The 26,446-nt window shown below is 40.2% G+C and overlaps 1 protein-coding gene and 1 non-coding gene across 2 annotated transcripts in view; one reads left to right on the top strand and one right to left on the bottom strand.

Moving 5' to 3' along the window:
• Positions 1–5,097: 5,097 nt before the first annotated feature.
• Positions 5,098–26,446, top strand: part of NCBP3 (nuclear cap binding subunit 3) — a 33,841-nt gene continuing 12,492 nt past the window's right edge. The window contains exons 1-9 of the mRNA XM_059150093.1: positions 5,098–5,324; positions 7,233–7,298; positions 9,136–9,241; positions 20,502–20,627; positions 22,546–22,674; positions 22,891–22,967; positions 23,936–24,044; positions 25,899–25,998; positions 26,293–26,396. Of these exons, the coding sequence (XP_059006076.1) occupies positions 5,142–5,324; positions 7,233–7,298; positions 9,136–9,241; positions 20,502–20,627; positions 22,546–22,674; positions 22,891–22,967; positions 23,936–24,044; positions 25,899–25,998; positions 26,293–26,396 (1,000 nt within the window). The 5' untranslated portion in view covers positions 5,098–5,141. The remainder of the gene's footprint in view (positions 5,325–7,232; positions 7,299–9,135; positions 9,242–20,501; positions 20,628–22,545; positions 22,675–22,890; positions 22,968–23,935; positions 24,045–25,898; positions 25,999–26,292; positions 26,397–26,446) is intronic.
• LOC131817140 (U6 spliceosomal RNA) lies at positions 17,588–17,692 on the bottom strand. Its single transcript, XR_009348349.1, has one exon. It is a non-coding gene; the product is annotated as a U6 spliceosomal RNA (small nuclear RNA).

The raw sequence follows: 26,446 nt of genomic DNA, 5'->3' as shown, positions 1-26,446 counted from the left end.
AAGGAGCTTTGGGGGGGAAAAAAAAAATCAAAACAAAACAAAAACCCTGATGCCTGGGCTCTACCATCAGAGATTCTGATTTAATTGGTCCGGGATGTAGTCGGAATGTCAGGATTTATTTTTGAATTAATAGGCTATATTTCGGAACATTTTAGGTTTATAGAAAAGTTGAGAGGAAAGTACACAGAGTTCCTATATACCCTCTCAGCCTCCTCTCCTGCACCCCAGTTTCCCCGTTAGTAACATCTTGCCTTATTGTGGTGTGTTTGTTAAAACCAATGAGATAGTAAAGACCACAGTGTACTTCAGAGTCCACTCTTTGTGTTGTACATTATGAAATTTATGTAAGTATGATAAATGGATATCACGTATCACCCTTACAGTTTCATACAGAGTAGCTTCACTTCCCCAAGAATCCCCCATGTCCCACCTGTCCATCCCTCCTCCCTCCGCCCAAACCCCACCCTTCACCCTCAACCCCTGTCAACCACTGATCTTTTTACTGTTGCCATACTTTTGCTTTTTCCAGAATGTCATAGAGTTGGAATCATACAGTATGTAATCTTTTCAGCTTCCTCATTGATTTTTAAGTTTTTTCATTATTTTTAATTGAGATGCAATTGACGTATAATATTCTATAAGTTTAAGGTGCGCAACAGGTTGATTTGATACATTTGTATTGCAATATGAGTGCCACCGTAGTATTAGCTAACTAACATTTCTGTCTCTTCACATAATTATTATTTCTTCTAGTGGTGGGAACAATTCATATCTAGTCTCTTAGCAAGTTTTATATTTATAATAATTTTGTTGTCTATAATCACTGCACTGTGTATTACATCCCCAGGACTTCTTTATCTACCAGTTACAGGTTATGTATCTTAACCTAGGTGATTTTTTTTTTAAAGATTTTATTTATTTATTTGACAGAGAGAGATCACAAGTAGGCAGAGAGGCAGGCAGAGAGAGAGGAAGGGAAGCAGGCTCCCTGCTGAGCTGAGAACCCGATGCGGGACTCGATCCCAGGACCCTGAGATCATGACCTGAGCCGAAGGCAGCGGCTTAACCCACTGAGCCACCCAGGCGCCCTTAACCTAGGTGATTTTAACGAACAGCGATGGCCGGTATTGAATAGCCCCGGTCTAGAATTTGGTAAAGGTGGGTGTAGATCTGATGCTCCATGTTTTTAAATTTAACGTGGGCAAAAGTCTTGTTTTCTTTTGATATGCCCATCCATCCATCCATTCATCATTTCAGTACATATCCAGGGCCTTCTATACCTGGGCACTTGAGTTAGACAATCAGCTAAATCAACACTGTTCCTCTTCTCATGGCTCTCACAGTCCATTGCCGGAGACAGACATTAATCAAGTTGCCATGCATGTATGTGGATGATTTTAAACTGATATGAGTGATATATAGGAACTATGTTGTGGTGGTTTGCTCTCTAAGAGTAGTTGGGAGGTTTCCCAGAGGAAAAGAGGCTCTAGCTGAGATCTGAAGTTAAGGAAGAACTAGCTAGGCCAAGGAGGAGGAAAGAAAGCTTGGGAAAGAGACCAAGCTGTGCCAGACCCTTGTGGTAGGAGGGAGCCTGGTGCTTACCAAGAACTGAGGTGGTGATGTTGGGAGTGAGGAGGAAAACAGTACAAAATGAAACTGGAGAGGAAGGCAGGCCTGGATAATGTGTCTTGAAAAGATCAGTCTGCCGACTGTGTAGAGGAAGGATGAGGGTGGAGAAACCAGAAAAATGGAGAAATCAGTGGGAAGGCCACTGAGTGACCAGACAAGATAGGATACGATGATGGCTGGGATGGAGAGAAGCTGAGGAATGGTAGCCACGAGGATAGAAAGAAGCAGATGGACAAGAGGGATATGTAGGAGAAGAGAGGTGCCTTGAGACATTCAAGGGAAGATGTGCAGTAGGCAGTTAGACATGTGGTTTGGAGCTCAGAGGAGAGGGGAGATTTGGAGATGGAGATGCGGGCAACCTAGGGGTATATACGGTGGGGGAACTGGAAGCCATGGATATGATAAGATGGCTTAGACACTGAGTATGTGGTGAGAGGAAACAGGGTCTAGGACTGAGTCCTGGACAACTGTTAATATTGGATAAAGAGGAAAACCCCAAAAAGGCACAGGAGCAGGATCAGCAGGGAAGGTGAAAAAGGAAAACCAAGTGTGGCTTTATAACAGAAGACTGTGCGTCGTTTCAAGAACTAGGGAGTGACCGTCAGCATCTATGATACAGAGTGGTCAAATCAGATGAAGAAAATGAGGGAAGATAGTCCTTTCAAGAATTTATCTGTGTAGGACGTTGGGGAACATGAATACAACTCCCTTACCAGGGTCAGCTGCCTCATGAGCTTTCCTTTTTTTTTTTTTTTTTTTTTTTTTTAAAGATTTTATTTATTTACTTGAGAGAGAGACAGTGAGAGAGAGCATGAACGAGGAGAAGGTCAGAGAGAGAAGCAGACTCCCCATGGAGCTGGGAGCCCGATGCGGGACTCGATCCCGGGACTCCAGGATCATGACCTGAGCCGAAGGCAGTCGTCCAACCAACTGAGCCACCCAGGCGTCCCGAGCTTTCCTTTAACTGTGGAAAGTTTTCCTTAACTAACAACCTGCACATGTTCCAACAATAGAAATAAACTGAGGGGGCGGGGGGGGGTGTGAGGCATGGGTTGTATGTACCCAATTTAGAACTGCATTAAAGAACATCTCTGAGTAGGCATCACGTCTGGTGAGAGGACCATGTTACCAGTCCTCAGGTAGCATTTGATTTCACCTTAGAAGCTTATATTACCTTTTAATAGCTTTTCCTTTTATTACCCCTATGAGAGGTAGGCTTCTGCTATTTTTATTCCTCTTCTCCATGAAAGGGAGAGACAAAAAGGACAGGGTGTGGCCGATTTCAGTCAAAGAAAAAAAAAAAAGTGAATTCTGCAGAGGACCCTGTTAATATCCTCCATTGTCCCCTAGCCTCCATCTTCACAAACTTTTTTAAAAGACTTGTCAGTACTTTTTCACATTCCACCATTAATCTACCTTCTCCTTCATGGGCACTGGTCTCCTCAAGGTCACCAACAGTCAACAGACCTCTACACCCTAGCCAAGTTTCATTGAATTTGACACTTGATCACTTCCTTCATGAAACTCTCTCTCCTGTGTCCCCCACTGTCCTACTCTCCTGGTTTCTCCTATTAATAAGAAATCATCCAAACTTTGGAAATAGGAAAAAGGAATATGAAAAAGAACAGCAGTGATGTCCTCTCAGAGTAGTGTCTGGTGTTATACAATGTGTCAGTTTCACCTGGGGATCATTGATTTTCTAGGGATGTGTACTTTTGCTTGACTTCTGATTTGCTACTGCGTGTTTTACAACTCTAAGAGTAGAGGCTAATTCATAGGAAACTTATAATGAGTAAATGATTTTTGTCAAATAGCAATGCAAATATTTTCTGTCTGATAAAGGGGAATCCCAAAGGTTGCACTTTCTTGCATTGTAGGGCTTTAAACTTTATTGTCAAGTTCATTTCAGCATTCCTTTGACTGACCAACTCTGTATTCATTCTCAAATTCTCTTGTAAATTAGTATTAATATCTTACTGATGTTTACATTAGTCAGTGAATAAAAGCTTTGACATGTGTATGTTTTATACTTACGTCACTTTTTTTTTTTTTTTTTTTACTTTTTGAAAATTATCCTTACCCCTCTTAATTTTGTTAAGTGGCTTGCCAAAGTCCCACATGGTGTAAGGGGCAGAGCCAGTCAGTTTGAAAGCCAGACATGTGTGATGCTGATTAAGCCAATCCTTGGTTTATAGTTATTTATTCCTCCATTAGTAGAGCTATTAGGGCCTCTGAGAACCTAGGGTCTCACTTACACACTCTTCAGATGGGGAGACCAGCCCAGAGAGTGGCCAGATCTAGCCCAAGGTAACACAGGAAGGAAGGTACAAAATCAGGACTCAAAAGCAAAAACTGACCAGTGGTAACCTCTGGAAGCCTGTCTCCCTGTCTCTTCCTGTCTCCCAACCAGGATATCAGAAACGTTGCAAGAAACCATGCTCAGGAGTTTACAGTGGACTGAGCCTTGGCGAGTCAGGAAATTTGGGTTCAAGCTCTGGGCTTTGGGCAACTCACTACTCTTCTGGAGTCTCAATACTTATGTATTTCAAATGGGCCAACTATTGGGAGACTTGAAAGAGACACCAAGGTTGGCAAGGCAAGGAGACAGTAAACCTACCAATAGGCTAGAAGTGAAGGATCAAGGCTCTGGAGCCTTAAGCTCAGATTCAGGTTTTCTTTCTTAAATAGCCTGTCACCTGGGTACCTAGGTGGCTCACTCACTCAGTTGAGCATCCCACTCTCCATTTCAGCTCAGGGGTCTCGATCTTAGGGTTGTGAGTTTAAGCCCCACATTGGGCTCGATGCTGGAGTCTATAGAAAAATTAAAAAAATAGGGACGCCTGGGTGGCTCAGTTGGTTAACCGCCTGCCTTCGGTTTGGGTCATGATCCCAGGGTCCTGGGATTTGACCCCTGTCAGGCTTCTTCCTCCGCGGGATCCCTGCTTCTCCCTCTGCCTCTGCCTGCTGCTCGCCCTGCTTGTGCGCACTCTCTCGTTCTCTGACAAACAAATAAAGAAAATCTTAAACAATAATAATAAATAAATAATAGCCTGTCACCTTGGATGAATTTCTATGCCTCAGTTTCCTCATATGTGAAATGGTGCTAGTAATAGCACCTATTCAATAGAGTTGTAAGATATCAAGCAATCAGAAAAGTCACTGACATGTAATGATCATTTAGTAAAGCTGACTCTTATAACATGTTTAATGCTCAAGGCGTACCTATTCTCTAAGCGAAGGAAACATCGATCTCCCCCAGGCCCCGCCCCCTCCCGCAGGCCCCGCCCACGTCCCCCCCTCGGGCCCTCCTCTTCACCAGGCCTCGCTCCAGCTGTCCTGGGTTCCTCCCGCCACCAGGGGGAGGGGGCGCTGAGGGGGAGGGGTGGGGAGCTTCTTGCCGAAGTAGGCGACACTCTAGAGAGCAGCGGCGACTGCTCTGTGGCCAGGGGCGGCGGCGCTCTAGCCGGCGAGTGTACGAGGCGGCTTCTCAGTGGTGCGGCCGGCGGGCGGCTATGGCGGCCGTACGGGGCCTGCGAGTGTCGGTGAAGGCAGAGGCCCCGGCGGGGCCGGCTCTAGGGCTCCCGTCGCCTGAAGCGGACTCTGGTTTGGAGCGTGGCGAGCCGGAGCCCATGGAAGTGGAGGAGGGCGAGCTGGAGATTGTGCCGGTGCGGCGCTCGCTGAAAGAACTGATCCCGGTACGGGCGGGGGGCGGGGGCGAGGAGGAGGTCGCCGAGCTAGTTCCCCGCTGCGGAGCCGGCCCCGCCGGAAAGGGAGACAGCCGGCGCCTGGGCCCTGGGGAAGTCAGGGGAAGGGGAAAGAGGGGAGTGAGCGCTCAGGGCGCGGAGGCGCCAGGCTTGAGGAGAGACGGGGAGCGGGAGAAGGGACGCCGGGGCGCCCGGAAATGGGTGTTGAGGGGGCTGGAGAAGATGGGGGAGACTAAGGGGTATTTGAGGACACTCCCTTTACTGCTTCTTTGAGCCAGGCTGTGCAGTGTTGTGAGCGAGGAGGGGCTGGAGTTGTCTGGGGGTTTGAGATAAAGGCGGGGCCCGGGGCGGGAACGGGAGGAACTGTCGGGTGACGCCTGCATCAGGGTCTCCGTAGGAGCTGATGTTTGTTAAAATATAGCACTCGCGGTTTTTCTTAGAGGGTTGGTCTTGTCAGCAGCCGAAACTCGGTGTTTCTTTTGTGACTTGGGAGTCATCTTGTCCCCATTCCACTTGATCTGTAGCACCTACACCGTGGCCCCAGCATGTGACCCTTAGTGAGACCAAAACATAAGCAAACCAGCAGTAGTCCTTGGTCCGTCTTTAATCACATGGGGAGGGGCGGGGAGAGGTGTTTCGCTTTTGGTCTCATGGTCCTCTGTCCCGTTCTTAGGGCCGGTCTCAGGCCTGCATGGCTTTTATGTACTTAGTTTCTCATCTAACATGAACTACTTTTTAACCACATGTCAGCAAGTCTGGGTTTTAAACTGAAGTTGTGGGAAAAGGTGAAGAAGATAGGATCACTAAAGATAGCAAATGATGACTCTGGTAACAAAAAATAACATAGTGGCATTTTACCATTTACTACATTATGTTTAAATTTCACTGCAGTTGTGAAGTAGATATTATTCCTTTAGTGCAGTATGGAGTTATTGCATCCCCCACTAGGTGCCAGGCATAATCCTAGGCACCTGATCAAGGTCAAGATCAAACTGCCTCCGGGAGTTTGTTTTAGTAGGAGGACATAAATACAGAATTTCTAATAGTGGTAAATGCTATGAAGAAGGTAAAACAAGTTAATGGGACAGAGAGTGCAGAAAACAGGTAAGTGTGCAGAGCCAGAAACCAAATAGGATAAGATGGTCAGGGAAGTCCTCTGACAGTGACATTTAAGCTGAAGCCTGAGTGACAAAAAGGAGCCAACCATGTGCAGGTTTGGAAGAAAGTATTTCCAGCAGGAACAACAGTAGGTGCAAAGAATCTGAGATGGGAACAAAATTGTTTTGTTGGAGAAATGTAAAGTTCTGTAGAGCAAATGGGAGAGCAGTTAAGGAGGTCAGGAAGGTAGGCAGATACCATGGAGGAAACCCAAGCCCAGAGAGGCCAAAGGAATTGTACAGTGGCAAGTAATTAGTGAATCTCAGAGCTGTGACTTCAGTGTTTGGCTTCCAAATCCCGACCTTTTCATTGCACTGTGCTATGTTTTCCCAGGAGGTCTAGATGAGTCTGGACTTTTGATAAAAACTTGTGCTCCACCTGGTGGCCTGACGTGATGGATTTGTTTTGTGTGTGGCTGGGGAGATGAGTGAGTGTGCCTTACTTAACTTGGACATTTTTCATGAAAGCCTGTATTTTCATTTACATAAATACCTTCAGCAAATGGACTTAGTTAAGGTTTGGGACAGGGTCTGATCTAGATAAGACGACTTCTTAGAGTGGTTGATTGTGTATTACCTGGTGTTACAGAGACAGGCTTCCTCATGAATAAAAGGGTTGCCAGGGTGAGGAGGGATTGCTGAAAGGAATGACTATCCAAAAGGAATCTGTTACAGGGCTGTCTTTTATCACGAGTTTTTCTTCAGTTGCTGTTAGCATTTTTCACTCTTCCCCTTGTGTTAGGACACAAGCAGAAGGTATGAAAACAAGGCTGGCAGCTTCATCACTGGAATTGATGTCACCTCCAAGGTAAGACAGACCATAAATTATTTATTCATTTTGATAAGCCGGTGAACTTAATGAACTTGGTCCCTAGGATTTGTGAAACAGCAGTTATTCTTTACCTCCTTTTTTCTTTTGTTGCTTCATTAAGGCCTTTTTTAATTTAAATTTTGTATTACACAATAATGTCTTCATGCATCCTAAAAACATACAGACAGCATTTGTGTTCTTACATTTATGAAAAGATAAAATCCATGTACCTAGTTGCCTGTGCTTAGCCATATTTAAGAAAAAGTTCTTCACTGGGGATGCTTTTTTTATGTTACATCAGCTCTTTAAAAATGTGTTTTGAATGCTGTTTCCACTTCAAATGAGACAGAACATGAAAAGTACCTGGCATATATAGTAGGCTGATAGTAAATGTCTTTATTCTTTACTGATTGCAGGCTTAGAAAAATAGGATGTCCTGATTGTGTGGCTGTCTAAACTTTGAAAGCCAAATCAGCTGAATTATTCTCAGTACCTGGGAGTATTGCCTTTTTTCTAGTGACTGCTATTACTAGGTTACCAGCTTTCCTGTAACTCTTTACAGAGCCCAACCTATTGTTTTCCTTATTATAAACAGTCAGGATACATTTCTTGCTTTAATTGGTGGTATCCAACTTAAACATTCATTCTGATTTTAATGTGTGCAGTTAAGTTTAGAACAGAATTTTGAGTTATAATTCTGAGTAATGTTTAGCTATATTGGGTGCATAAAACAAAAATAAATATGTCATGTATTTTATCTGGTTCTCATTCTCAGATTGCTTAAAAGCCAAAAGAAAGAACTAGTCATCTTTTAGACAGGCAAGGAAATAGAATAAAGTGAAGATATTTTCTTACTGTAATTGAAAAAGAAGTAGATTGTTCTATTTACTTTTGTACAGTTAGCCATTATGTGAAACATCTATGAGGGAAAGGGTGGTAGCCTCAGAACTGGGACTTAAGTTGTTACTAAGGAAAGGTAGATTTGTTGTTTGCACTGGGAAGACTTCAGTAAAGAAAATTAGCATAACTGTTGGGAAATAACAAAGTGTTGCTGCTTTACCAATCCCCACAAGCTTTCTTGTAGTGAGACCTTCAATTAGTGTGGCAAAGTCAGTGTACAATTAGTGAAGAGTTTCTAAGAGCTATCAGAAACCCATAGTTGGACATGGACTTATTTTAGCTCTTGGAGAAAAACTTATGAAGCTGATTATTTTTTCAGGGAAGTATCTGTGCTTCTTGTCACTTAAAGATGAAAACTGGCAATTCCATGGACACAAGCCTAGAATAGAGGAGAGAGTTTCTTTGCTTCAAAATTATTTTTAAACAGGGAAAATGCTTTAGGAAGTGGACTGCTCAGGCAGACATAATGTGATAGGTGTGATTACCATGCACACAGATGATGTGAAATGGGGGTGGTGGTAGGGCTTCTAGAAATAGCACTGAGATCAGAAGATCTGCACCCCCACCAACAGCCAGAGTATCTCCAGCAAACCTTTTTACTTTTTTGTATCTCAGTTTCTACACCTGGAAGATTAGAGTGAGATTGTTTAGTTGTAATTTGTTTGCATGATTGCTAATAATAAGTAAAATATCAGAGAACCAAAACATTCATTACTCATTGAATCATGGAGGTTATTACAAATTATAGCAGTATTAGTATATTCTCCACCAGTCATTGACTAAATATCCATTTCTCTGCAAAAATTATTAAAGGCACAGTGTTGGTTATTTCTTCTGATTTACTTTAGGATTGTCACTGAAGCATTGTGTTGCATTTATGATTTAACTTTCCTCCTCCATGTGTCACTTCTTTGTTTTTTTCTGTACCTTCTAGGAAGCAATTGAAAAGAAAGAACAGCGAGCCAAGCGCTTCCATTTTCGATCAGAAGTAAATCTTGCCCAAAGAAACGTAGCCTTGGACCGAGACATGATGAAGAAAGGTACAATGTGTTGGGGGTATTTTTCTGCATTTTCCCAGAGAATGGGTTTTCCCTGCCATGGTCTTGTGCTTCTGGCCTTCCAAACACTCTGAAAAGAAGGGACTTACCAAACCTCCATTTCTGAGTGATGTGTTTAAAGTTGAGCTGCTGGGGCATCTGGGTGGCTCAGTCTGTTAAGCATTTGCCTTCAGCTCAGGTCATAATCCCAGAGTCCAGGATTAAGCCCTACATCAGGCTCCCTGCTCAGTAGGGAATCTGCTTCTCTCCTCTGCCCCTCACCCCACTCTCATGTTCTCTTTCTCTCTCAAATAAATAAATAAAATCTTAAGAAAAAAATGAAGTTGAGCTGCTGCTAGCTGTGTCTTAGATGCTATAGCTGGAAGAGAGATCATCTTGTCAGAAAGCCCAGAGACGGTTACCCGGTTAGTGCCACAGCTGAGATTAGAACCTGTACTTCTACAGAATCTTACTCATTTTCTGCTTTTATCATGGAAGTGTCAACTTTTCTTTGCCTGTAAAAGTGTGGGACGTCTGGGTGGCACAGTCGGTTAAATATCCGACTCTTAGTTTTGGCTTAGGTCATGCTCTCATCGGGTCATGAGATCGAGCCTCATGTTGGGCTCTACGCTCAAGTACAGTCTGCTTAAGTCTTTCTCCTCCTTCTGCCCCTCCCCTCCACATGCTTGTTCATGCGCACTCTCTCTCAAATAAATAAATGAATCTTTAAAAAAAATGTAATGGAAGTGTATCACACTAATGGTTTTTTTTTAAGGGGAGTCAGGAATACTGGGATTTTAGGGGAAAGCCATTAATATTTGTATGATCCAGGTTCGTAATTTTATTTTTGTGTTTTATTAAGGTAAATATTTTGCTTCCTAGAGCTCACCCTGAGGTATATATAGTAATCTGCCGTAGTCTTCAAAAGCAATTTATAAAAAAGGAAAAATTAATACTTTTTAAATTCACAGCCCATATTATTTCATTCTAATATAAATGCATCAATACAAATGGTTTCCTTCTCTAGTATTTGCAAATTTGGGTATTTGAAGGGCTTAATAGGCATCCCTCTAAATGCATGTTAAAGGTCTCTGCTTTGATGTGTGAGTTTCTCTTGTTGGGAGCTTGCTGTCTTACCAGGCACTACGTTAATTAGCACATTACACATTTGTTTCTTAATCGTTTCTCACAGCAACTCTATGAGGAATATATTTTTATCCCTATTCTACAAAGAAAGAGGCTCAAAGAAATTTAATAAATGCCCAGGGTTACACAACTAATACAAGTAGAGTCAGGATTTGAACCCCGGTTTTCTGACTCTAAAGCCTTGCTCTTAATTACTTTGCTGTTTTGCCTTATAGTATGTATATGATACCATAAACCTAAACCTCCTCAGTCCATCCCACTGGATAGAGTAGTTTGGATACAGACTCAACTCTGGATGCTGCTTTACTCTTTTTCTGCATCATGAGTTCAAGTTGGAAATATGACCTTGGTTCCTGTGCAGGCTGGGTTTCCAGGCATCTGCTTGAGTAGATTTCTGTTTTAGGAAAACAGAACAGCTGTGCAGCTTGGCATTCATGTCTGTACAGTCTGGGCTCAGGTAGACCTCTGAGGCCTCTTAAAACTCCACCTTTAAACACCATCGTTTTACTACAGCTGTTTACTTTTAGTCCTGTGAACATTTCTTGTGATATCCCTTTTTTTTTTTTTAACATTTTATTTATCTGTCAGAAAGAGAAAGCAAGCAAATGTGCACACAATTCAGGGGGGAGCTGCAGGCAGAGGGAGAAGCAGGCTCCCTACTGAGCAAGGAGCCCTATGTGGGACTCGCTCTCGGGACCTTGGAATCATGACCTGAGCTGAAGGCAGATGCTTAACTAACTGAGCCACCCAGGTGCCCCATCTTATTCATGCCTTTCAGTCAGGTGATTAGCCCTTCCTATCGTCCCATGCTTTATCTGGTTTGGATGTCACTTCCTCCATAAAGCATCCCTAATCACCCACTCAAATTTCTTTCCTACTTCTGTTGGAACTCTTTAGCATGCTAAGCCCTCCTGGAATTCAGTCTCAGTTTCTTTATGAATGTGGGCAGGTTATTGAACCTTTTTAGGTCTCAGTCTCCTTGTTTATAAAGTGGGAAAATGATTCCTACCTGAAAAGGATCACTTTCAGAGTTAAGTTTTAATTTAAAAAAAAAAAAAAAAAGTTTTGTTTGCTTTTCTTTTCTTTTTTTTTTTTTTTGGAAAAGCAAATCTGATATCGTGGTTCTAAAGATACTTCTTTTTTTTTTTTTTAAAGATTTTATTTATTTATTTGATAGAGATCACAAGTAGGCAGAGAGGCAGGCAGAGAGAGAGGAGGAAGCAGGCTCCCTGCCAAGCAGAGAGTGCGATGTGGGGCTCGATCCCAGGACCCTGGGATCATGACCTGAGCCGAAGGCAGAGGTTTTAACCCACTGAGCCACCCAGGCGCCTCGGTTCTAAAGATACTTCTAAAAAGCAGTAGATCTACCGGGAATGTCCGCTAGAGCAAGTTGCTCATCACTACATGATTCTCATGTAGGAGGGAGCAGCACCTAGGATAACATTGCTGAACTCTGGAGAACTCTGGTGTTTATCCATATCAGTTTAAGTTAGAATGGGAGGGGGGTTGTAAAGGTCCCAGAGATAGTTCTTTCTTTTGTGTCTCCCCTAGTAATTCTACTGTACAGTCAGGATTAAGAGCCTTTACTCTTATGGTTGAGAGCCTGGGTTCTGAAGCCTAACCTGTCACTTTCTAGTTCTTTGACCTTGGGCAAGTTACTTAGCCTCTAAACCTGAGTTTCCTTATCTGGAAAGGCAGATTAACAGTAATTTTTATATGCTTATTGAGAGCCTTTACTAAAATATTACAGTTCTTAGGGTGGCATATATAGTAAGTGCCCAATTAATGTTGTAATTATCTAATGTTCTCCATCTCAGGCAGTCATCTAAGTGGCCTAGCCTCTTGGGAGAATGGGGACGTTGGAATAAGTATCTTGACTTCCTGCAACTGCACCAGGTGTCAAGTTATTTTTCCTCCTCTTCCTCCCTTTCCTCCCCACCCCCTTCTTCTTCTTCTTACTCCTCTTCATTCCAGTAATACTGAAAGATACCACTTGATAAATGCTTATGTGCTGGTCACTCTGCTATGTGGTTAACTTATCCTTTGACGAATGCTGTGAGAGAACAGTATTCATCATTTATTTTACTGATGAGGAAACTAAGGTGCTGAGTTTGAGAAGCTCACTCAGATCCTACAGCTAGGTAAGTAGCAAGACGAATTTGAAGGCTGGTCTGACCGACGCCTGTGTTCTGTGACCTTTCTGCCAGCATTCAGGGACATAATTTGGGATATATTGCACTAGACCGTTCTGCATCAGGAGTTCTTGCTACTCTTGAGTGATTCGGTGTCAAGCGGCTTTAGTCTCCTTATCCCCAAGATCAAAGCTCTCATGTTTAGAAGGGACTTAGAGGTTATCTATACCCAACCTCCTACCCAGTGCTGCACGCCTTTTGGCAAGGTTCTCAGTGCTCTTTTGGCCTTTGCCTGAACATTTCCTAGTGGTGGCACAAGAACTGTTTATGAAGCGGTCAGTCTTATATTTGGATGCATCCTTGCATTGAGCAGAAATTGCTTTCTAGTAATTTATGTTAGTTACTTTGTGACTCTTAGAACAACATTAAGTCTTTTCCTTATTCACACAGTAAACCTTCTGGTGAGGGAATTGGCAGACTGTGCCCTAAACTCTCTTTATGTGACATGACTTTCTGGTCTCCTTCCTCTAGACTCTTTCCAGTCTCAAAATGCCCTACATAAGGGGGAGGTGTAGATTCCAGACATGGTTGGATTCATGGGGACTGTGACAGGACTGTTACTGTAGTCTCTGTCCTATCTATTTCACAGTGTTATTTTAATCTTCTAGTGCACCTGAGCATCCAGGGCTTTTCCCCAGGGATCAAAAGTCTTCCCATCTTGTACTTGAAACATTTTAAAAGAATTACCTTTTTATTTATCCTTACCAATTTACATCTTGTTGAGTTCAAGACTGTTTCAGCCTATTGTGCTGATTTTATCATAACTACCTTTAAACATTTTAGCTATACCTAATCTACACTTTGGTATACATGGCTTCTGCATCTGTCTCTGTTGGTAAATCTTAAACAAGATAATCCTGATGTTAGTTGTTTAGATTTTTATGTTTATTACATTCATTCTCTTACATTAGTCATTAGTAATTTACTGTTTATCTTCCATGTTTGTTCTTTGATAGGTTGTGCTCCCCTAAACTCTGCTCCTTTTCTTTTTGAGGATCACCTCTCATACTTTGAGTTATTATCTTTAGTGTATTCCAAAGTTTCTGATCATTTTATTTTTATTTTTTTTCCTTTGGGATTTTATTTATTTATTTCAGAGAGTGAGAGAGAGGGAGGGAGGGAGCTCAGAGAGAGAGGGAGGGTTAGGCTCCGCAGGGAGCCCAACACACAGGGCTCTATTCTAGAACCCTGGGATCATGACCTGAGCCGAAGGCAGATGCTTAACTGACTGTGAGCCACTCAGGCGCCCCAAGTTTTTAATCAAAGGCCTTGGAATTGACTACTTTTTCTCTGGATTTTCAGAAATCTGCTTTCCTAAAAACCTGAGTTTTGTGTCCTACTATCTGTCATTCTTTGTCTTCTTTCCTGCTAGGAAGTCAAAGATGATTCCCTCACCACCTTGCTTTTACGTTAGTACTCAGTAAATGTCCAGTCCTCATTCCCCAGTGCATGTTTTCAGTGCCACATCAGCAGTTAGCCCTTTCTCATTGGTTGGACATAAATCTAGGTGCCTTTTTTGTTGTTTTATTTTAGGCAGTGACACCAGCAAGGTGAGGAGGTATTGAGCATCTTTCTTTTGGGCAATCTTCCATCAAATCTTGAACTTAACAAAGTTTCCATCTCCAATGGATCTTGCCACTGTCACCGTCAGTCAGTTTGGTTCTCTTTTGAGAATGAAGCTTTTTTATACTCCAGCTGACTGAGAGTAGTTTTTGTCTAGCTTTTGCATCCCTTTTTTACATCTTTGCTTCTTTTGACCAAGATTGTCCATTGCCCATTTCTAGATTTTTATGTCATTCTCTCTTCTTCAAAATATAAACCTCTGAGCCTAGAAGCTTTGTTCCCTCTACTCTTTTCCTTTTGTTTGTAAACTATTTTTTCATTATAGGGTTTTTTTTTTAATGTTTTATTGTTTTGATAGAATAGTGCAGTGATATTCTTGATACTTATTTTTGTCTTTTTTTTTTTTTTTTTTTGGGTCTTTATTTTCTTTACTTATCTCACTTACGAGTAAATCCTTGTTATCAGATCAGCAAGTCTCCTACAAGATATTTTCTCCCAGGTTTGTCATTGCCCCTTCCCGTATAGCTCTGAGGATCACTCAGTCTGTTGCCACTCCTGGGCCACTGCTCTCCCTGTTATTTGTTACCGTTTTCAGCACTGTGTCTTTACATCCCATGGGATTTTTTCTTCCAAAGTCCTGATTTAGCTAGAAGAACTAAGAAGGCTCCTGTCCAATGTGGACAGCCATCTCAGTTGTATTTGGGCTCTGTTCACCGTTGAACTGCTCCTCACTAATAAGGACTTGCCAGAGCTCATAAGTCTTGATGGTATCTCTGTCTTCATGAATCTGGCTGCAGGAAAACACTCCCCTGATTTAGTCTGACCATACTTGTATGGTTTCTAATTAAACCTATCTTTCACTCTTCAAAATGACAAGTATTTAAACATTTTTTTATCTGAACATGTTCACATACTTTTAAGTAAATATGTAAATACTTTTAAGTTCATTAGTTTTGCTTTTGTTTTGGGGTTTTTAAAAAGATTTATTTATTTATTTATTGAGAGATAGAAAGAGCATGTGCGACAGGGAAGGAGCAGAGGGAGAGGAGAGAGAGAATTCCAAGCAAACTCCCTGCTGAGCATGGAACCTGACATGGGGCTGTACCCCATGACACATGAGGCCATGACCTGAGCTGAAATCACTAGTTGGGGATGCTTAACCATCTCAGCTATCCAGGTGCCCTTAGGTTCATTTGTTTTAGATAGATATATGAAGACATACTTGAGAGTAATGAACATTGAATTCCTAACAAAATTACTTCAGAGAAGGGAGGGAGAGAAGGGATGTGGAGGAGTTACACAGGCCTGTTTTGTAGGTAATGTTTTATTTGCCTCGAGTCTTTTGAAGAAATTAATCGTAAAGTTAGGTGGTGGATATGCAGGCATTTAAAAAAATTTCATTGGTACATTTGCATATTATACAACTACAAAGATTAAGTGAGATATATGAACTGAAGTATTTAGTAAAAAAAAAAATAAAAATAAAAATATCACAATCCTGGTAAGGCTGAGGTTCTTTTTTTGGAGGATATGACCTTTATTTATTTAATTTTTTTCATTATGATACTTGTACTCTTTAATCCTTATCACCTATTTCACTCATCCCTCCAACCCCATCCGCTCTGGTAACCATTAAGAGTCTGTTTCTCGGTTTGTCCGTCTCTTCTCTTTTTTTTCCTTTGCTTGTTTCTTTTGTTTCTTAAATTCCACATATGAGTGAGATTGTATGGTGTTTGTCTTTCTCTGACTGACTTCTTTCACTCAGCATTATATTCTAGCTCTATCCATGTTGTTGCAAATGGCAAGATTTCCTTCTTTTTTATGACAGTAATATTCCTGTGTGTGTGTGTGTGTGTGTGTGTGTGTGTGTGTGTGTGTATACCACATTTTTTATAAAGATTTATTTATTTATTTGAGAGAGAGATGGAGAGCATGAACAGGAGGGGCAGAGGGAGAAAGAGAGAGAAGCAGACTCCACGCAGAGCCCCACACACAGCTCGATCCCACTACCCAGAGACCATGACCCAAGCCAAAACCAAGACTCGCTCAACTGCGCCATCCAGGCACGTCTGTATACACCACATCTTTCTTGTCCATTCATCTGTCAATGGACAGTTGGGCTGCTTCCTTAATTTGTCTATTATTAATAATGTTGCATGTATCCCTTTGGATTTGTGTTTTTGTTTTTTGGGGGTAAATGCCAGTAGTACGATTATAAAAGTGCCAGTAGGGCACTTTTATTTTTAACTTTTTGAGGAATCATCATACTGTTTTCCACAGTTGCTGCACCAGTTTGCATTCCCACAAAACAGTGCAAGAAGGTTCCTTTTTCTCCATATCCTAGTCAGCTCTTACTGTTGCTTGTGTTTTTTTTTTTTTTTTTTTAAGATTTTATTTATTTATTTGACAGACAGAGATCACAAGTAGGCAGAGAGGCAGGCAGAGAGAGAGAGAGAGGAGGAAGCAGGCTCCCCGCCGAGCAGAGAGCCCGACGCGGGGCTCGATCCCAGGACCCTGGGATCATGACCCGAGCCGAAGGCAGAGGCTTTAACCTACTGAGCCACCCAGGCACCCCTTGATTTTAGCCATCCTGACAGGTGTGAACTGATACTTCATTGTAGTTTTGATTTGCATTTCCCTGATGATGAGTGATGTTGAGCATTTTTTCATGTGTCTGTTAGCCATCTGGATGTCTTCTTTGGAGAAATGTCTGTTCATGTCTTCTGCCCTTTTTATTTTAAGTTTTAATTTTAATTCCAGTGTTTCAGATGTACAATATAGTGATTCAACAATTCTATACATCACCGTGTGCTCATCACAAGTCTACTCCTTAATCCCCATCACCTCTTAAACCCATCCACTCTGCCCTCCTCCCCTCTGTAACCATCAGTTTGTTCTCTGTAATTAAGTCTCTTTCTTGGGGCTCTTGGTTGGCTCAGTGGGATAAGCCTCTGACTTCCACTCAGGTCATGGTCTCAGGGTCCTGGGATTCAGCCACACAGTAGTAGGCTCTCTGCTCAGCAGGGAGCCTGCTTCCCTCTCTGTCTCTGCCTGCCTTTCTGCCTGCTTATGATCTCTCTTGCTCTCTGTCTAATAATTAAATAAAATCTTAAAAAAAAAAAAAAGAGTCTGTTTCTTGATTTGTCTCTCTTTCATTTTTTTCCATTCTTTGTTTTGTTTCTAAAATTCCACATTCAGGGTGCCTGTGTGGCTCATTTGGTTGAGCAACTGCCTTTGGCTCAGGTCATGATCCTGGACTTCCAGGACTGAGTCCCACATTGGGCTCCCAGCTCTTTAGGTAGTCTGCTTCTCCCTCTGATCTTCTCTCTCATGCTCTTTCTCACTCACTCTCTCTCAAATAAATAAATAAAATAAAATAAAAAGTTTTAAAATTCCACATTGAGATGGTATTTGTCTTTCTCTGAGTGACTTATTTCGCTTAGCATTAAAAAATATGGAAGGCTCCACAAATTTATATGTCATCCTTGTTTAGGGGCCATGCTCATCTTCTCTGTATCATTCCGATTTTAGTATATGTACAGCTGAAGCAAACACTTACGCCCATTCTTAATGGGATTATTCATTTTTTTGGATGTTGAGTTTTATTAATTTCTTTATATATTTTGTGTACTAACCCTTTATCAAGTATGTCTTTTGCAAGTATCTTTTCCCATTCAGTAGGTTGCCTTTAAGTTTTCTTTTCTTTTTTTTTTTTTTAAAGATTTTATTTATTTATTTGATAGAGATCACAAGTAGGCAGAGAGGCAGGCAGAGAGAGAGAGAGGAGGAAGCAGGCTCCCTGCTGAGCAGAGAGCCCGATGAGGGACTCGATCCCAGGACTCTGAGATCATGACCTGAGCCAAAGGCAGCGGCTTAACCCACTGAGCCACCCAGGCACCCGCCTTTAAGTTTTCTTGATTGTTTCCTTTGCTCTGCAGAAACTTTTTATTTTGATGTACTCCCAGTTGTTTATTTTTGCTTTTATTTTCTTTGCCTCATGAGATATATCTAGAAAAATGTTGGAACAGTCAATGTCAGGGATACTACCACCTGTGCTCTCTTCAAGGATTTTTATGGATTCAGGTCTCACACTTAGGTGTTTAATCCATTTTGAATTTATTTTTGTGTATGGTCAAAGAAAGTGGTCCAGTTTCATTCTTTTGTATGTGGCTGTCCAGTTTTCCTGATGCCATTTGTTGAAGAAACTCTTTTTTTTTTTCATTGTATTCATTCATCCTTTGTTAAAGATTAATTGACCATATAATTATAAGTTTATGTCTGGTTTTTGTCTTTTGTTCCATTGATCTTTGGGTCAATTTTTATGTCAGTATCATACTGTTTTAATTATGACTGCTTTGTAATATGAGTTGAACTCTGGAATTGTGATACTTCCATTTTGTTTTTCTTTTTCAAGATTGCTTTGGATATTCAAGATCTTTTTGTGGTTCCATACAAATCTTAGTATTGTTCATTTTAGTTGTATGAAAAATGCTGTTGGCATTTTGGTAGGGATTGCATTAAATCTGTAGATTGCTTTGGGTAATATAGATATTTTAACAATATTTGTTCTTCCAAACTATGAGCATAGAATTCTCTCCATTTCTTTGCATCAACTTGAATTTCCTTCACTGGTGTTTCAGGTCTTTCATTAGGTTCCTTTTTGACTATAGCCTTCAACCTTTCTTCCTCCCTAGAGGTAGTTACTGTTACCAGTATGAATTGTTCCAGGCCCTTTTTTAGGTATTTGTATACACAAATATGTATCCTTAGAAAATGTATGGTGGCATTTCTATTTTATTTTTTTAATGTCGTCATATTATATGGGAACACCTTTTATTGCACTTTGCAGATGCTGCTTTTTTTTTAAACAAATTGAAGGTTTGTGGAAACACGGTTGAACAGGTCTGTTGGTGCCATTTTCCCAAAAGCATTTGCTCATATCAAATCTCTGTCACATTTTGGTAATTATTACGATATTTCAAACTTTGTCAGTATTATTGTATTTGGTATGGTGATTTGTGATCAGTATCTTTGATGTTAACAATTGTAATTATTTTGAGATGCTACAAACCACTCCTTTATAAGATGGATAACTTAATCGAGAAATGTGCTTGTTCTGACTGCTCCACCAACTGGCCAGTCTCCCATTTCTCTCCCTCTCCTTGGGTCCCCATTTCCTGAGATAAAACAATATTGAAATTATGCCAGTTAATAATCCTACAACAGCCTGTAAGTGTTCAAGTGAAAAGAGGGTACATGTCTCTCACTTTAAATCAAAAGCTAGAGGTGATTAAGCTTAGTGAGGAAGATATATCAAAAGCCAAGATAGGCCAAAAGCTAGGCTTCTAGTGCCAAAGAGCCAGTTTGTGAATGCAAAGGAAAAGTTTTTCTCAAAGAAATTAAAAGTGCTACTCCAGTGAACACATGAATGATAAGAAGTGAAACGGCCTTTTTGCTGATATGGAGAAAGCTTTGTGGTCTGCATAGATCAAACCAGCTCATTCCCTTAAGCCAAAGCCTAATCCAGAGCAAGATGCTGACTCTTCTGTGAAGGCTGGGAGAGGTGAGGAAGCTACAGAAGAAAAGTTTGAAGCTGGCAGAGGTTGGATCAGGAAGTTAAAGGAAAGAAGCCATCCATCTCTATAACCTAAAAAGCACAAGGTAAAACAGCAAGCATGGAAGCTGCAGCAGACTGTCCAGAAGATCTAGCAAATTAGTGAAGGTGGCTGTACTAAACAACAGATGGGCAGTGAAATCTCGTGTTTTGTTTCCCATGTGCACTTTACTGATTACTGGTGAGATCAACCATCTTTTCATATGTTTATTGACCTTTTGTATTTCCTTTCGTGTGAAATGTGTGCTCATGTTCATTTTTATTTTGGGCTATCATTTTATTATCGATTTGTAGGATTTCTTTACTCTTAGTTTCATACTTTGCTTTATATTCAGGAGCAGCGTCTCTTCCGAATAGTCTTGGCTATTGCACATCTCTATTTGACATATATTCTAAAATTATAGAATCAGCTTGTCAGGTTGAAGGAGTAAGCCTGTTGAATTTGGTATTGCTTTAGTTACTACAGATTAATTTGGGGAGAGGTATCATCTTTTTAACAATACCATTTGTTTAATCTTTCTCAGCCTAATATACCTTTCTGAATTAGATCACTTGTTTAATGCTGTTGCTCTGTGATAAAAATTAAAGTAGCATACCTTACTGTTATATCTCATTTCTCTGAAAATAATTGTCGTCTCTTCTAGCACATTTCTTTTCTAAACACAGGTATCTGAGCTGTTACAAAGGGGTGCTGGTGAGATGTGCAGTAGCAGGTGAGAAAATTCTATCATCTCTTTTTTTTTTCTAGCAATCCCCAAAGTGAGACTGGAGACAATCTACATTTGTGGAGTAGATGAGATGAGTACCCAGGATATCTTTTCCTATTTTAAAGAATATCCTCCTGCTCACATTGAATGGTTGGATGATACCTCCTGTAAGTACACTCAAGTTTTTTGTTGTTTTTGCCATCTCAGATGGTGAATATTTGTGATTGAGACTACTCGTCTGCTCCCTAACCTCTGCCTTTAGCCTAGGGGAGAAAGAATGCCCATTGATGAGAATCACATTGCCTTAGCCAGTCTGCCAGATCATATTCCATGAGTATTTCAAGTCAGCTCAGATGTGATGACCAGGAATCTAGAAGGTTGGTTCCTGGTATCTGAGTCTTGTGTACATGATTGAGGCCTCTTTAATTCCCACAATTTCCCAACAAAGGGGTGGATCCAACTATATAGACTTGGGGCTCTGTGTTCAGGACCTTAGATTTTGTCATTGCACCTTCCTGTATAGGTCTTCACAGGCCTGGGTCTGCCTTAGTATCTGATCTAGGACTAAACTGGAACTTTCTGATACTATATGAAACCTCTCATCTTTGCTTGCTTTGAAGCTTCACTTGCTTGAATTAGCTAATATTTTTACTTGCATCCCCACTCCAAGTCTGGTAGGACCTGTGGTAACCACTCTGCTGGCTTCTTGTCTTAATTCACTTCTAGTCTGGCTTGGCTTACTGCCAGCTTGCTGACCTGCTAGGCTGTACCTTGAATAGCTGCCTGGTTTTCCCTGCCGCTTTTTTTTTTTTAATAAAGATGTTGATTCAGCATTGAAAGGAGGAACATGACAGAGTTTTCTCCGTTTTTCCTTTTGCTTTACTTACACAACCTAAATCAAGGGTTGGCAAACGTTTTTTTATAAAGGGCTAGACAATAAATATTTTAGACTTAGCAGGCCATACGGTCTTTGTTTTGTTATGTCTATTCAGCTCTGCTATTGTAGCGTGAAAGCAGCCATAGACAGTATGTTACTGAATGAGCCTGCCTGCTTTCCACAGATCTTTTTTTAATAAAAAATATGTTGGATGTGTAGTTTATTATTTATTTATTTGCAGTTTGATATTTATTTATGTGTAGTTTATTATTTAATTAATTATACCTATATAAAGGTGGTGTAGATATAAATAAATAAATAAATGAATAGGTGGTGGGCTGGATTTCCTTTGCTAACTCCTGATCTACGTTACTAAAACTGTAGCTAAGGCATATTAGAATCAGAGAGACCCTTTAGACTTACCCATTTTTACTAACTCATGTTGAACATCAGAACTGAGAAACAGAGAAGGAAAATTGTTTGCCCAAGGCCACATTGTGTGTTTGTAACTAAAGTGAGAATCTGTAGATCTTCATATCTGAAACTGAGAATGTAAAGGTAACTCTAATTTGAGAAATGCTGCTTTAAATAAAATTAAGTAGATTTATTTTCTATAAGACTTCTCAACATCTTTTTCTTGCTAAATTCTCTTGCTTAAAGAAGCAGATTAAATTAGTTGCTACAAAGCCAAGTGGCTGTCATGGCTCCACTGTATATATTCCATGGATATCATCATCACCCACACTTTATAGTAGGAAACAATCATTTAGCATGTCTGAATGACAAGGTACAGCAGATGGCTTCCCTGTAGAGAGCAGTAGTATAAAGGCTAATCCAAATTTATTTGACAGTGGTCTTCTTGCTATCATCATCATCATCTTCTTCATCATCATCATCACAAGAATGCTAACACTATATAATACTTACTGAGTCAGGCATTTTTGTATACAGAACCTTTATATACAGAACCCTTTTTTCATGGAATACAGTTATTTTGTGGAACTTTGTTTGGGAATGCAGCTCTAGGCTAATTTCATCAAGGAGTTTTACTGCCACTTTCTATACTGCTTTCATTAGTTGGTTCGTACATTTACTGATACTGATCTGTAGCTAGATGAGGCCATAGCAATGACTATGTTGCAGTCTCTGTTTTTAAAAAATTTACCATATGGGTATGATGTAATGTTTTATTTTATATTTTGTTTTAGGCAATGTGGTTTGGCTGGATGAAATGACAGCCACACGAGCCCTTATCAATATGAGCTCTCTGCCAGCCCTGGATAAGATAAGAACCAGGGATGCCAATGAGGACAGGTCATCTGAGAAAAGTAAAAAAGGTAACAACACAAAGGAGGGGCTTTAGGGCTGAAAGTCCTGTTCTTTACACTATTGGTTTAGGTTTCTCTGCAAAGCATTATATAGTATCTCGTTGTCAGTTATTTCTAAGATAAGCTGTGATGCTTTGGATCATCAGTATATAGGAGAAAATAATGGACTTCTAAGTTACGTGAGATGGAGTTATGTTAAGTTTCATCTTGTCCCTTGTATTTTAGACAAGCAGGAGGATAGTTCAGATGATGATGAGGCTGAAGAAGGAGAAGTTGAAGATGAGAACTCAAGTGATATAGAGGTTAGTAATAGAGCAAAGATATAAACAAGGTTATAGTGTAAAAAAAACCCAAACTGTTTACTTTCTTTTATTTAAGGCTTAAGGACTTACTAAGCTGTGTTCTTCCTTTGATTGAACCTTTTGAGATTATATGAGGCTCCTGGCCTTTAAGTTCTTATGGCTATAATGAGTGACTTTTCCTGAAATCTTAGAATAGTACTCATTCTTCTATATAAGAGAAAATGGTTTTATTGAGGAATACTTTGAAGTAAGAAATTAAGAAAAAACAAGTGATGGAATATTTCCTAATGGGGCATGTGCTGTTATTAAATACATTAAATACATTAGAGTGTATTCATTTAAAAAATATTTATTGAATACCTACTATATACCAAATTCTAGGTCCTTTGGATATAGCATCAAACCCATGTCCTTCTCTCTTGGAACATATATTCTAGTGGAGAAGACAGACAATACACAGATACACAGATATATAATGTCAGAAAGTGAGGAGTGCTATGGAGAAAAGTAAAGAAGGGTAAGCAGATAGAGAATGATGAAGACTATTCTTTTAGTCAAGGTGTTCAGGGAAGACCTCTGACTTAGAAATGTTTCAGAAGAACATGTGCTGTCCTGCTTCAAGAATTGTAGAAGAGAAGAATGAATGTAAAAAAGAATGTAGAAGAAAGAATGCTTTCTCAATGGTGACTTTGCTACTGAATAAATATGAAAGAAGCTTTGGGGCGCCTGGGTGGCTCAGTGGGTTAAAGCCTCTGCCTTCGGCTCAGGTCATGATCCCAGGGTCCTGGGATCGAGCCCCACATCGGGCTCTCTGCTCAGCAGGGAGCCTGCTTCCTCCTCTCTCTCTCTCTCTCTCTGCCTGCCTCTCTCTGCCTACTTGTGATCTGTCAAATAAATAAATAAAATCTTAAAAAAAAAAAAAGAAGGAAGCTTTAATATTTATATTGAAAATGCTCTTTTTTCTTAAGTTGGACACATTGTCTCAAGTAGAAGAAGAGTCTCTGCTAAGAAATGATCTTCGTCCAGCCAACAAACTTGCTAAAGGAAATAGGTTATTCATGAGATTTGCTACAAAAGGTAAATGTGATATTTGGCATTAATTTTTAGTTTTATTCTAAGTCATGTATTTTTGAGTGACATCCTTTTCTTTTGAAGAGGATGTTAGGTCAAGTAATCTCAAATCCCTTCAAACTGTAATGTTCTATGTTTGTGAAATGATGGCTTGCTACCTGAATTGAATTTCACACTTTGAAGGTGAATGTTAGCTGTTTGTATACTTTTGTGATTTCTGGCTGAATTATTTTCTCTTAAAGCTAGTTTGTTCTCTGTGCTTTTCAGCCAATTTATCTTCTGAACTATGAAAATATTTTAAAATTATACTTTCTTATTCATCACAGCAATATCCTCCTGGACATTGCTAGTAGTGCCATTCAGCCTTATCCTCTAAGGACCTAAAAGCCTCCTAGGCTCTCTGTGCACAATGATTCTGGTGTGCATTAAAATATATACGAAATTTGAATATGGAATACACTTGGTTTATTTTTCTTGACTGAGACATGTTTAAAGATTCTAGGCTCGTTATTTTATAGACTGCCCCTCAGTTTGTTTTTTTACTATCTCCTCCTAATTGAATCAGACTGTGCATATTAGGCAAGAGTATCACAGAAGTGCTGTTGTGTCATTTGCAGTACATCCTGTCAGGAGACACGTGATATTTACTTGTCCCGTGTTTGGAGATTTTAGCTTTTCTCAGTTAAGGTAATGATATCCAGGTTTCTCCTGTTTTCTGTTTGTAATACAAAAATTGGCAGGAGGTACTTTGAAATCATATACATAGACTTTGGTTCATCATACTTCCACTCAGCATCCATTGATGACTTTTTAACTCTACACTTCTTTATTAGTTGGCATTGTGCTTAAGGAAAAATTTTTTCTTTTTACCCATTTATTTACTTATTTACTTAACTGTATCAGTTTAGGTTCATGAGTCTTATTTTATTCAGTGGGTTATTCATTCATGTCTTTGTTTCAATTTACAAATCTTCTTGGATTTGGCCAGTGGAGCCCCTTCAAGCTGTATTATTTTGACATGCCTTCATGATTCTTTGTACACTTCCATACTTTATGGCACAGTAAAACATCTTGTTTTTCCATACTCAACATGTACTATCCCTGTCCCAAATCTGGAATCAGCCATTTCTCCCAAGCAGCTGGTGGGCATGTCTTTTAAAGGGTGCACATACTGGCTTGTGCCACTGTTTACTTATAGCCCTGGATAAGTGTGCCTTGGTATTCATCTTCTGTAATCAGTGAGTGCCTCAACAAAAATGTGTATGATCAGTGACCACATTTTCTTTCTATTAACTGGCATTTTAACTTGATGAAAGTGATACATTCTAGATAAATGGTGCAATGCTGTTTTCTTTAAGCCATTTTACGAAACATCATGATAGATTGGAAAAAATGTTTTATGAGATATATGGAGTTATGTATAATCTGTTTCTTTAATACTGATTCTTTGTTATTGGAGTGTTGTCATTCAGAAACAAATGTCATCTTTCAGGGAAGCAGGAAAAATGCTACCTCCTCTAGAAAGCCCTTTTCATTCTTCAACAGCTGTAGTGACTGAAGCTCTTGTAAGCTTCCTGAAACCTTGTATGTTGCATTATTGTTGTTGTTAATAATATTTTCTCTATGAGGTCATTCAGCTCCTTAACAGCAGCTTAACTTCATTCATCTCTATTTTGCTTCACCTGCTCTATACTGCACTGCTTTTTAGGCACTGAGAGTGAATATTTGTAGCATATCTTTCCCTTTTGTTGGCAGATTGTGCTGATCTGACCTCCGCTATGGAAAACATATTTTTAAACCATTCAACATTGTCTTCATACCAGTGGGAAATCCTAGGTAACTGTCGTAATTAATTTTTAGATGACAAAAAGGAACTTGGAGCAGCCAGAAGAAGTCAGTATTATATGAAATATGGGAATCCAAATTACGGAGGCATGAAAGGAATTCTTAGTAATTCTTGGTAAGTCTAAAACTTTACAATAGTTTAAGTAGTACTTAAGCTTTTCTTAATCCCTCAGTTGGTATTCTGCAGTGGAATGTCAACACCATGTGTGCACTCAAAGGAAGACCAGAAGAAAGAGTTCAAGATTCTTAACTCTGGGGTAAATGGTATGAAAGGCTGAGTTTTAGTTTCACATAGAATGTCTCTGTTTCAGTACCTAACATTTCATCAGTGTATAGTTGAACTTAATTAGTGGATTTCAAAGTCCTTCCTGTTGGTTTCTGACGATGTGCTTATTTTGGAATGTTGCAGGAAGCGAAGATATCATTCCCGTCGCATTCAGCGGGATGTGATCAAGAAGAGAGCCCTGATTGGGGATGACGTTGGCTTGACATCCTATAAACACCGACATTCCGGTAGTTGCCTGCTCAGCTCTTGGGTAGACACATGTTTGGCTCCCGAAATC

The sequence above is a fragment of the Mustela lutreola genome, chromosome 15 (assembly GCF_030435805.1).
Source record: "Mustela lutreola isolate mMusLut2 chromosome 15, mMusLut2.pri, whole genome shotgun sequence".
In the NCBI taxonomy this organism is placed as follows: Eukaryota; Metazoa; Chordata; class Mammalia; order Carnivora; family Mustelidae; genus Mustela; species Mustela lutreola.
This window is presented reverse-complemented; position numbering and strand designations above follow the sequence as displayed.